The sequence below is a fragment of the Trichosurus vulpecula genome, chromosome 2 (genome assembly GCF_011100635.1).
Source record: "Trichosurus vulpecula isolate mTriVul1 chromosome 2, mTriVul1.pri, whole genome shotgun sequence".
Taxonomy (NCBI): domain Eukaryota; kingdom Metazoa; phylum Chordata; class Mammalia; order Diprotodontia; family Phalangeridae; genus Trichosurus; species Trichosurus vulpecula.
In genome coordinates, this window is record NC_050574.1 from 377,382,599 (window position 1) to 377,396,024 (window position 13,426).

General features: G+C 37.4%; 1 protein-coding gene across 1 annotated transcript in view; it reads left to right on the forward strand.

The window, feature by feature from the left end:
• UBASH3A (ubiquitin associated and SH3 domain containing A) overlaps window positions 1–13,426 on the forward strand; it is a 110,340-nt gene that overhangs the window by 65,299 nt on the left and 31,615 nt on the right. The window contains exon 7 of the mRNA XM_036745735.1: window positions 10,393–10,516. Within this exon, the coding sequence (XP_036601630.1) occupies window positions 10,393–10,516 (124 nt within the window). The remainder of the gene's footprint in view (window positions 1–10,392; window positions 10,517–13,426) is intronic.

Genomic DNA, 13,426 nt, shown 5'->3' on the forward strand with positions numbered 1-13,426 from the left:
TGTCTCCTTACTTTAATGCATTTGTGATTTCATCAAAGTGAATATTCCTTCCAATAATGAAGATTGTTAAGTCTTTGTGTTAGTCTATCCTTTGTGACTCATATATATCCTCCCAAACGTCTTCTGAGTGGGTCTATCACAATTGCTAGGGGCCTTCCTCTAATTCTATTGATGTTGCTGGAATGCCAGTATATGAGGATTGTGTATCAGTTATGCTCCTATTCTTACCACCTAATTGACCCACCTTCCTTGGTAGTCTCTCTGATGACATTCTTAATACCGCTTCTCTTTGATAAGATTTGGTTAGTGATATGTAGCAGTATACTTATGCCAGCAATGCTATTGTTCTTTTTTATAGTTTATTTTTTATTTTTAGTTTACATTTGAGTTCCAAATTTTCTCCCCCTTCCTCTCCTGCCCCCTCCCCCCCAAGACAGTATGCAATCTGATATAGGTTCTACATATACCTTCGCATTAAACTTATTTACACAATGTCAAGTTGTAAAGAAGAATTATAACCAATGGAATGAGTCATGAGAAAGAAGAAACAAAACCAAAAAAGAAGAAAAAAGAGAGAGAGAGAGCAAATAGTTTGCTTCAACCTGCATTCAGACTCCATAATTCTTTCTCTGGATGTAGCTAGCTTTTTCCATCATGAATCTTTTGGAGCTATCTTTGAGCCTTGTATTGCTGAGAAGAGCCAAATCCATCAAAATTAATCATCACAGATACCAATGGTATTGTTCTTTGGTTAACCCTAAATTTTAATTCTTTGAAAATTTTCATATAGCATGATTTGCAACCATAAAGCACTATCAGAAGAATACTTTCATCAAAAAAAAAAGGTGGAGTTTTGTTTCAGGGAAAAGTTTGTTTTAGAGTCACTAAAGTACTATAAAGTTTCCCAAAGATAATCCTGATGACTGTCTTCTTGTTAAATTTTGGGGCCAGTTAGTTGTCCATGTGTAGCATCTATCTAAGCTATATACCCAGTTCTCTCTGTGCCAATAGGAGCGGGAGTATGCCCCACATGTGTAGTGAGGTCCATCTGTGCCAAGGGCCTTTCCATGTATATCTCTAGCCTTTTCCCTCCTCCACCCCACCCCCCTTCTCCAAGAGAGATTTTTATTCCTGTCAAGAGGGAAAGCAGGAGCTTGAGACTAGAGGCCACCCCTCTGCTCACCTTGGGGGGGAGGGTGGGGGGAGGGGTTACCAGACAAGAATCTGTCTGCTCCCTCAAATATAATTAATATAGGGGATATGATCAGGTTCCATCTAACTTTTGATAGCTTTGTCATTTGGGGGAGAGGGAAACCCCAAGCTCTATATCCAAGCCTTGACACCTTCCCCACCTAATATCAGTTCCATAATGAATAGCAAAGAAACCCATTTATCTAAATCATAACATAACAGAAATCAGAAAGAATCACAGGATATATACCAAACAATTTGCTCCTATTGGGAGCAAAATAACTCAGTTCAATGGATAGAGTGTCCTGGAACTCACCCAAGGGGAAATTCTCCAAAGTCTGTAGAGAGGCAAGCTAGGGATGGGGACAATATGGAGACTGCCAGCTCCTCTCATGACTCCCAGTCAGAATCAACCTGAAGAAGGGTTGACCTCTTCCATGTTCTTTCTCCAAGCTGGAGCCCAACTTGATGCTTTTCCTTAAAGAAGACTCATTTGGATAGTCCCAAGGCAGGACTAGCAAAGGCTGGAGATTGGGGGACAGTGGTTACACTGCAACTGTATATCATAATCTGGACAGTAGACATTCTCCATCCATTTGGTTTTTCATTGAATTGGTAGGTTGTTATGCTGAGCTTTTTTGAGCAATAACAGATATGATTTAGGAGACTATAATACAGAGCTTGATTACAATCAGTATAATGTCATCCAAAAACAGCAATATCTAAAGGACCTCACCATCTAGGAGGACTGTTTTCTCCATTTAGACTCTCTGTGGGATATCTTCTTTGATGCTAACCTGCTTTTAGCAAATGTCACTTTTTCCATTTTATATTTCACTTGATATTAATAATTAGAGGGCTATTGAACCAAGTTGTCTCTTGCTTTTTCTGTCAAGAAACTTTATGACATATTTATTGTTTGAAGAGAAAATTTAAGGTGATGTTTTGATCTATTGACTCAAATGTGTGTGCTTTTAATAGTCAATAAACTGTAGTTAGTTGACAAAATAAAGGTAGAAGTGAGGCAACTAGTTGACACAGTGGATAGAGCTCTGAACTTAGAGTCAGGAAGACATGAGTTCAAATCTAGCCTCAGATACTCATTAGATATTTGACCCTCTATAAATCACTCAAAAATGCATATTTTCAAGAAATGAAATGAATTAAATTTCCAGCAACATTTTATTTAATTGGAATATTATCAAATAACATCTTCAATATGATTTCCATCATTTATGATGCAAAAGTTGATGCTCTTTGCTAGATTCATGTGAACTCAATGCAATAACTCCACATTGCCATCAATTTTAGCACATTCACTCCTTAAGCGTTCAACCAAGTGTGTTGCATCTGTGATTTTCATTGAGTACACCTTCTCCTTTAGCGTACCCCAGAAAAAGAAGTCACTGAACAACACAGAGTCTTCAGTGAAATGGTTAATGAGATGTTAATGAGATTTTCTACGTGTCCAGACTTTAGGGACACCCTGTACAATGCTTTAAGCAACAGTTTGGAATTTAGTAAGTATGTGATGTGGAATGTTACTGAAAATATCAGGAACATAAAATCTATGGCTTTAGGGCCCTCAGCCCATGCCTGGTATCCTCTCCAAGTGAGCAATTCCTCACATTCACAGGGACACAGGTATTCAATGTACTGTGGAAACATAGTTTATTGAACATAGCAAAAAATGAAAGGAAAAAAATTAAGGGCTTCTAAATGGGGAAAGAAATGGGCATTTCTATAGCCAGGACTGTGCTAGGTACTTGACAAAAATTATCTCATTTGATCCTCACAGTGACCGTACAGTTGAGAAAACTGAGGCAAACAGAATTTAAATGACTCACCCAAGATCACGTAGCTCTTTAGCGGCTGAAATCAGATTTTAATTCAGATCTTCCCCACTCCAGTCCTAGTGCTCTAACCACTGAACCTGAGCTGCCTCCAAAATGCCTCCAATTATCTTCTCAAAATTCTTTCTGCCTCCAATACATTGGAAGCCTAGATTGCTAGGAAGATGGTAGTGCCCTTGACAGTAAAAGACAATTTCAGAATAGGAGTAGGTTGAGGCAGTTGGATGATGCAGTGAGTAGAGCACCAGCCATGGAGTCAGGAGGACCTGAGTTCAAATCCAGCCTCGGACACTTGACACACTAGCTGTGTGACCTTGGGCAAGTCACTTAACCCCAATTGCCCTGCCTTCCCTCCTCAAAAAAAAAAAAGAATAGGAGTAGGTTTGAGGAGAAAGTCAACAAGTGTAGTTTTGGACATGATGAGTTTAAGATCTCTATGGAACAACCAGTTTGACATGTCCAATAGGCAGTTAGAGCTGTGAGACTGAAGGTCAGCAGAGAGGTTAGGCCTAGATAAGTAGATCTGGGGATTATCTGCACAGAGGTCATAATTGAATCCATGAGAGACGATAAGATCAACATATGAAATAGCATACAGCAAGGGTCAGTAAGCTATGGTCCTTGGGCCGTAATTGGCCAACCTCTGATAAAGAGCAACAAAACATTTGAATGTTCATTAGAGTGGTAGTTATTACATTTTAAGTGCCAGGCATTGTGCTATGTATGTATTTGTCAAACAAAGAAAGGCCTAAGGTAGTACCTTCTCTCAAAGAATTCACAAAGGGGAAATGCAATATGTGAAAAGAAACTGAAAGAAGTGAAAATAGAAAAGAGCATCCAGTGTAGGGACATGATGAGATACTGAAACAGGGCTGGGAAATGATCTGAGGAAGTGAGTTACGGAGTGATAGACCAATGAGTTTCTAGAGTCCAGGAGAGAAACTGGGTGGGAAATGATGAGCTGAATGCCCTGGATACCTTCCTTCAATGGTGAAGGATCTTGGAGGAACTCTCCTATGACCATGACCACCCCCTCACCCTCTTCAACCAGAGGGAGGGAGGAGCCCCCAAGGCAAGAGATACTGAAAAGAGGTGAGTTTCAGAATGTTTCAGAATGGAGAGTTTCTGGAAAGGAAGTATGGGTAAGCTGCCAGTTGGGGAATAAAGGAATTATTATTATTATTAATCATCAGGATTATGATTAGTCTACACTTTTTGTTTTCAATTTTGACTCTCTCTGGTTTATATATCAGGACCATATTCATGTTACAAAAGGATGCCTTTTTTCTCATTTTTACAAATAGTTTATGTAATATCAGAGTTATTTGAACTTTGAATGTTTCATAATATTTACTTGTAATTTAGTGCTCATTTTTTTTCTTTTCTGGATAGTTAAATTACTTCCTCTCAGATTGACTGGTTAAATTCTTGATTTCTTGTTCCATTTAGTTGGGTATTTTATATTTTTTAAGTGTTCATTTATTTTATATGAGTTATTGGCTTTATTGGCTTATAGTGGGCAGAATAGTTTCTAATAATATCATTTGTTTCATTTGTTGGGAATTCTCCTTTTTCATTTTTTATAGTAGTAACTTGATTTTCTTTTTATCCTTTTAAATCAAATTAATTAATAATTTATCTGGATTTTTTAAACAGCTCTTAGGGTTTTTTTAGTTTTATTTTTAATTTATGGAATGAAACAAGCATTTTCATAATGTAGTACAATATAAAAGATGCGTGTGAAACTGCAGTGTGAAACTGCAAATCTACTATGTACAAGCTTACTATTCCTTTAAAATATATAACAAAATTATCATGTAAATTTCTTTTTTTTTCTTCCCCCTCATCCCTGCCCTAGAGATGGCTACCATTAAACCCAAATAGGTATTTATGTGTAAAATTATTATATACATCTATTTATCAGTTCTTTCTCATGGAAGAGATAACATCTTTCTTCACATGTCCTTTATAGTTAATTTGGGTATTTATAATATTCAAAATAACTTATTCACTAGAAGTTGTTCTTGAAACAGTATTTCTGTTACTATATATAATATTCTCTTGGTTCTGTTCATTTCACTCTTTGTTATTTCATGTAAGTCTTCCCGTGTTTTTTTCTAAAATCATTGAGCTCATCATTTCTTACAGCACAGTAATATTTCTTCACAATCATATACCACAACTTATTAGTGAGGTATTTATATCCTAATATGTGATTAATTTTTGTAAAGATGTCATGTACAGATATGAAATATGTAAACTCCTTTCTAGTTCCATTCAATAATTACCAAAAGGTTTATCATAACTAACTTTTCTAAAATTTTATTCAAGGCCTTAACTTTCCTTAACTTCTTTCTTTTTAAAAAAAAAAGTAATAGATTTATCTAGAGCATAAAGGAGTACATTGAGGTTCCCAATATTTCAATTTTAATCTCTATTTCTCTTTGTAATTCATTTAGTTTTTCCTGTTAGCATTTAGATGTGCCACTAAAAGCTGTTGGTGATGAGCTTAATGGCAGGCCTCTCTTAGGCCAGAATTGATGAGGAACATTGAGGCATTCATGTTATTGAATAGTGGACAATAGGAAGCTTCTTTTGCCCTAACACAAAAAGAATACGTTACAAGAATGTCACTTTGCCCCTTTTGACATAGGCTCCATTGCCTCTATATAGAAATACATCTGGTCCTGAAGGTTGGGTATAGTAACTCATGTGTTTTTCAAATTTCCATCAAATCAGAAGTGCCCCACATCCATATGGGTCAGACTGATTAGGCCTTGAGGTCAGCAGAAAGCAGGGTCGAAGAAGGTAAGGGCTAATCAAGTCCCAGAGACTTACTGTTTTTTAAAAAAACTAATTAAAAAAAACTAATTAGAAAACTAATCCCCATTATAGGGAAATGAGAGCATATTGGTCTTATCTAAACATACCATCTCCATGATGGTGAGATCCTAATGATCTTCTTGAAGATTGTCCAACATTTAAATAATTGCAGGACTTTTACTGAACAACCCTCTTTGTATAGGCGGTACTAAGGAGAAAAGAAAAAGAAAAAATTATGCCCCACCACCCCCATCAAGAGTGACCTTGAAGAAAAAGAAGAAAGAAACAAAAAAACATAGAGGACAAGACCCAAACCTCTTAGCTTCTTATCTTCTTATCCCCAACACCACCCTTCAGAAGGTCCAAATCTCAGGTCACAACAATCTTATCTAGGCGGATGATGCCACATCTTGGTAGTTCATAGCAGGCTTCAATGCAAGATAGTGACAAGGAGATGACAAGCAGAGTCAGAGCAGCACCAGGAATATCGGGGCAGTGCAGAGATATAACACTTCCAGTACAGTGACAGAGTCTTCTGATGTGAGGTGAATCGAAGTAGCACCAAGGTCATCATACGGCAGAGGACAAACTACCAAGAGGAAATCGAACAATGTTGAGAATAGCCTCATGTTCATACCATACAAGAATCATCTGAGGGAGTTGGAGAGGTTTATCCTAAAGGAGAAAAGACAGGGGGCACAAAGTAAGTGTCTTCAATTATTGAAAGAACTGATACATTAAAGAGAGATTGGACTTTTCTGCTTAACCCCACAGGACAGAACTAAAGTAAGGGGGCAAAATTTCCACTCCCACAAACACTGAAAGTTAATGAAAATTGGGTTTGAGAAGTAGAAATGCTTCTTCACTCTCCCTATGCATCACCAATATTTGCATAATAGTAATTACCCCAGCTAGCCTTTATATAGTACCCACTATGTGCCCGACACTGTGCTAAGTGCTTTACAAATATTATTGCATTTGATTCTCACAACAGCCCTGCAAGGTAAGTGCTATTATTATTATTTCCATTTTATTGTGGAAAAACTGAGGCAAACAAAGGTTAAGTGACTTGACCAGGGTCACACAGCTAATAAGTGTCTGAAGTCAAATTTGAACTCGGGTCTTCTGACTTTGGACCCAGTTGCCTGTCTAGTCTACATGAAACCAAAATATTAACTGACTGCTTCCTCCACTGCACTGAACTGACCAGTTGCTTAGGTGTGATACTCCAATAGCCTAAGAACCCACTCCTCGATCTCATTTGCAATTATCATGGGACATAAGCTTCAATGTTTTTATGACCTTTTTGAGTTATACTGCTACACTACTCTAGTTCAGCAAAATTTCTTCCCCATGTCTACTCCCTTTGTTGCCTATGATTGTTATTCTCTCTCATATCCTCAGTTGACCAAGTTCTTACCTGTCACCACTTGAGGAGTTCCTAAATTCTATCTACTTTGTAACACTTTCCTCAAACATCCTATTCTCATGGCTCACTCTTCACTTACTACTGTCAAAGAAAAAAAATCACCCTCTGTGATGTAGGCACAAACCTTTCAGAAACAATTTCTATTGATTTTGATATATTCCAAATGTAAGCATTTATCTTTTTAGAGAGAAATGTCCAAATTGAGAGGGTTTTCTTATGCCCTCAAACATCTTTTTAAAACAAATCCCTTTAAAATGAAGTCACAAGCTATCAGATTGTCAAATAAGGAAAATTTCACAACATGATAAAATATAGTTACAGAGAATAAGGTAAGGTAGAAGTTAACAGTTCATGTCATCGAACATGATTTTTAGCACTCTTGGGGAATAATTTTTTTTGATTTATTGAATTCCTCTTTGACCACACTCTTCAAGGGTTCTCCTCTGTAACTATTCAAAAGTGAAGTATTTCTACTAAATAAAGTAATTAAGTAATTAAGTAAGTAATTAAGTAAGTAAGTAATTAAGTAAGTAATTAAGAGATTTATTCCATCAAATCATTATGCTAATCCCTTCAGGGCATGAATGAATGAATGAATGAATGAATGAATGAATGAATGAACAAATGAAAAAAGTCTCTGTGCTAAGTACTGAGGATAAAAACAGAAAAAAAAAACAGAAAAGGGAGACAGCCACTGTTCTCAAGGAGCTCACAGTCTAATAGGGGAGACAATACATATGGAAAATTTTAGCTGCATGTCAGAAAGGAAAGGAAAGTCCCAGGGTACAAGAGCAAAGCACATGATAATGCCTTTTCTTTAATGTTGTTTCCACTGACAAAATCATAGTAGTTTCTGTTATAGAACCATTCGACAAGAACCAAGTTTGTTATCAAAAATTTTCTTTTGTGGGTCTTCAGTAGCTGTGGCTGTAGCACCTGCTTGAAAATGTGCCAGGCTCTGTCTCCAGAGGGGTCGCTTCACTAGATGACAGCTGTGAGCTTTAGGGGGTGCTGTCATTGCTCAGGGCTCTTGTGCTAAACATAGGGAAAGGCATACCTTAAACATTTCTGTTCTATGTCTGATTACCACCCATAATCCATTTTCTAGGACATTTAGCTTTCTTTTTTTTCCCTTAGGAAAAGGTTTTAATGGAAGGCATTGTTTCCTAAGAATTTGAATAAATACTGATAAGGTTTCCTTCCTTCAGATAAGTCCTTTTAATTGAATGAAAAAGATGGCTTTTTAATATGTTTCCAAACCACTGGACCAGATTTTTTAATCCCTTTTCCTACTCATATGTTAAATGCTTTTCTTAGGTGTTTGCTGAATTTGTTCATTGTTGATTGTCTTTAAGGCCCCAAATCAAATATTTTCTCTGTGATAGTCTTCCCTACCTTCCTGTGCCTAAATGGGAATGGAATTCTCTCTCACCTAAGCTTTTATAGTATGTCACATCTCAATGTATTTTCATATTCCTAACCTTGTTTCATGGACGCTATGGCCAAAGAATTCCTTATTTAATGGTCTAGCTACTAGTGAGGAGATGAACAAGAAAGTAGACAAAGTCCATCACTAGGACCATACTTCAGAGCCTCTCTAGCTCAGAAAAAATTACCAAAACTTGCACTCTGATTTTCTAGCCTTTGAAAACTCAGGATCACTTCCACCTTATAGTGAGTCAATGGAATATGACTCTCTACCTTTTATAATAGTTATTTTATCAGTAACAATGTTTCATTCTTTTTATATCCTTCACAGTATACATAATGAGCACTTGACAAAATGCCTTGTTGAATGAATTTACTAGTGATAATCTAAGATTTCTAGACAGCAGACTTTATTAATTTTTTCTTCAGTATTTTTTGGAGGGAGGCGTCTCCTTTAGCAAGCCATTGACTTGTTTTTCATGATTTTCTTGCATTACTCTCATTTCTCTTCCCAATTTTTCCTCTACTTCTCTTACTTGCTTTTCCAAATCCTTTTTGAGCTCTTCCATGCCCTGAGACAAATTTGTATTTTTCTTGGAGGCTTTTGATGTAGGCTCTTTGACTTTGTCAACTTCTTCTGGCTGTATGCTTTGATCTTCTTTGTCACCCAAAAAAGATTCTATAGTCTGAGTCTGAGTCTGGGTCCTTTTGAGCTGCTTGTTCATGTTCCCAGCCAACTACTTGACCCTTGAGCTTTTGGTCAAGGTATGGCTGCCTTCAGAGTGGCGAGTGCTTTGTCCCAAGCTTCAGGGGTCTTGCACTGCTGTTTTCAGAACTACTTCTACACAGCAAGCTCTGCCACACCAGTGCTCCTCCTTCCCCAAGAACCACCAGCCAAGACCATGACCAAGATCCAAGCAGGGCAAAGCAAGAGAATCCTGCATCTGTGCCAGCAACGCAATCCCTGCACTCTCGCTCTGATCTTCCACTTGATTCCTCTCATGGGATGGGCCTGGGGCTGGAAGCAGCCACAGGTGGAGCTCTGGAAGCAGCCACCAGAGCTTCCTGCTGCTGCTGCCACACCACCTCCACCAACCTGGGGTTGGGCCCAGATCTCATACTTCTCTCACCCCGATCCAGCAGTTTTCCCAATGACTTGCTAAGTTGTCTTTGGATTATGGGTTGGGAAATCTGGTAACTGCTACAGCTCAGTGTTTCATGGCCTTAAGGCCTGCTCCACCCAATCTATTCCTGGTCTGGTCGTTCCTGGCACAGTCCACACTGGGTTGCGCTCTGCTCCCAGTACAGTGCAAAAGACCCTTCCCAGCAACCATCCAGGCAGTCCTGAGCTGGAGACCTGCTTCCCTCTGTTATTTCATGGCTTCTGTAGCTCCAGAATTTGTTCAGAGCTATTTTTTACAGGTGTCTGGAGAGATTTGGGGGAGAGCTTAAGGGAGTCCCTGTTTTCCAGCTGCCATCTTGGCTCTGCCCCCTCAGCAGACTATATTAAACACCAAACATATAGCCTTGCACAAGCATGCTTCACAAATATTTTTTGATGCTGATTATATCTTTAGAATGTTATGGTAAGTGCTACTTTTTGAGACACAAACCCCAGACCTCTGACTGATTTTCTCAATATCTCTCTTTGTTTCTGTTTTCTAACAGAACTTATACATTTAGTCTAGCCATTGGTCTAGACTCCAAGGACAGTGAAAACAGTACTACAACGAACTATAAATCCCATCATTCATTAATGACAACAAAAACAAGCAAAATACAGGCTTTGCAGGTAATTAAAATTTTCATATTAAAACTACTTATATATTGTCAGCCACACATTTGAATGAAATATTATACTTCCATGGAAAATTCATATAAAATATGCTCTAAGTCCATTTTATTTTTTTTTACCATTGATACGTTTTCTGTTTTTGAGTATTACCTTAGAAATTGCACTATATCAGCAATAGAAACTGTTTATGAAATATAAAGCCTAATTACCTAACACCTGTCCTGTATCTTCATCTCAGCTGAAAGAGATCTTCTTTATATTTGGACTTTTTTCCAAATAATAATACCTGGCATTTTTATACCTGAGCTGCCAGGGAGATGAACAAGAATTGTAACAGAACTGAATTTGGCATAAGATTCTGTAGTTATGGGCTCTTGGCTAGAGAAAGGGTACATTTAAAGTCAGTCACAGAGAATGTTTGGATCTAAAAGTTTGTTGATCTAATTAAGATATCTTTGAATTGGAAATGGAAGGAGAAGAAAAAAAGTGTCTCTATAGACATTTCTAAGACACTAAGCTGAATACATCAGAGAAGAGCAGAAAAAATAGCAGCTTTGCAAAAGTAGTGTTCTGAATTGAATTGAATATTAATTAGTTAATTGAATAATTAATTGTTAGAGTTGGAAGGGACCTTCTAAGACATTTAGATCAAACCATACCTGAACAAGAATACTCCCTGTGACTTACTAGAGAAATATTCATTAAGCCTTTGCTTGCAGACCTCTAGGGAAAGGGGACTTTTAAAGGCAGCCCAATCTACTTTGAAATCATTGTAATGGTATAGCAAGATGACTATCTATTTACCTTATCAACCTACACTGTTACTAGCAGCTTGGCTTCCCAGATTATTACTGTACCTCCCCCTCAGGATTCTAGGAAGGGTTATGATGACATCTTCTCTAATGCTATTGGCTTAAGTTCCCATTCTAGTACATTCCCCCCAATCTTAACCACCTGTACCACCTATGTCCCTGGAAAGAGTAGATTCAAGTTTAAAACAGTATCTACAAAGCATTTTGCAACTATCAAATCTGGCATAACTGATGAATAAGTCTGTCCCTCTTGTAAGACTCCATATCTTGGCTGAAGGGTCAATGTACTGCTGAACTGAGCCCTGGATACCCCTCCAGGCTGTTATTGGTAGACCTCAAATTCTGGATCCTGGACTTCTGGTGCTTTACTCTCCTGACTTTTCGAAGAGCACAAAGTTGAAATCTAGTAGAATACTCCTTCATTTAAGATCAGGAAAGAATAGACACCACAGAGAATTAATAGGAAAACCATGCACACACAGGTCATGTGGTAGCAGTACCACTGATGAGAGAAAGACCCAAGCCCTTAGTGCCTTTTAAAGTCATTTTCAATTCTGGCTGAGCAGTCAATAGAAAAGCTCCTCTGATTCATGTGATAGCAGAATAAAACCAATACTTGCACATGCCCTGAAGTCCACATGGAAAGTACATTAGTTCATTGGTCAATCAGTTACATTAGGAAAGTAGGAGTACCACCTAACTATATATACCAAACTGCAAAGGGAACACTTTTTTTTTAAATAGACAAAATATGAAGACTAAAAATAAATAAATATTTTTAAAGACTCTGATAAAGGCCTCATTTCTAAAATATATGAGAACTAAGTCAAATTTATAAGAATACAAGTCATTCCCTAAGTGATAAATGGTCAAAGGAGATGAGAGAAATACAAATCAAAACAACTCTGAAGTACCATATCACACATATAAGACTGGCTAACATGACAAAACAGGAAAATTATAAATGCTGGGGAAGATGTAGGAAAATTGGAACACCAATGCATTGTTAGTGGAGTAGTGAACTGATCCAACCATTCTGGAGAGCAATTAGGAACTATGTCCAAAGAGCAATAAAAACGTGCATACCCTTTGACTCAGCAATACCACTTCTGGGTCTGTATCCCAAAGAGATCATAAAAATGGGAAAATGACTCACATGAACAAAAATATTTATAGCAGCTCTTTTTGTGATGGCCAAGAACTGGAAACTGAGGGGATATCCATCAACTGAGGAATGGCTGAACAAGTTGTGGCATATGAATGTAATGGAATACTATTGTGCTATAAGAAATGATGAACAGGCACACTTCAGAAAAACCTGGAAAGGCTTATATGAACTGATGCTGAGCAAAATGAGCAGAACCAGGAGAACATTGTACACAGTAACAGCCACAGTGTGTGGTGACTGATTTTGATAGACTTAGCCCTTCTCAGCAGTGCAAGGACCTAAAACAATTCCAAAGGATTCATGATGGAAAATGCCATCCACATCCAGAAAAAGAACTATGGAGTCTGAATGCAGATCGAAGCATACTATTTTCTTTTATTGTTTGTTTTGTTTTGTTTCTTTTCTTTCTTTCTAGTGGTTTCTCCCATTCGTCCCAATTCTTCCATACAACGTGACTAATGTGAAGATATGTTCAAGAGGAATGTATATGTAGAACTTATATCAGATTGCAGGCCATCATGGTGGGGGAAGGAGAGGGAGAAAATTTAAAACTTAACGGAAGTGAATGTTGAAAACTAAAAATAAATAAATTAACTAATAAAAAAAGAAAAAATGAAGAAAATGTAGATGAAGAATAAAAGAAAAAGGAGAGAGAAAAAGAAAAAAGAAATAAAGGAGATAGAAAATGGAAAAAAGGAATAAGGAAGGAAGGAAATAAAGAAAAAAAATAAAGGAGGGAAGAGATCATACAAATGGGAAAAGGACCCACATGTACAAAAATATTTATAGCAGCTCTTTTTGTGGTGGCAAAGAATTAGAAATTGAGGGAATGCCCATCAGTTGGGAAATGACTGAACAAGTTGTGTTATATGAATGTAATGGAATATTATTGTGCTATATGAAATAATGAGCAGGCAGACTTCAGAA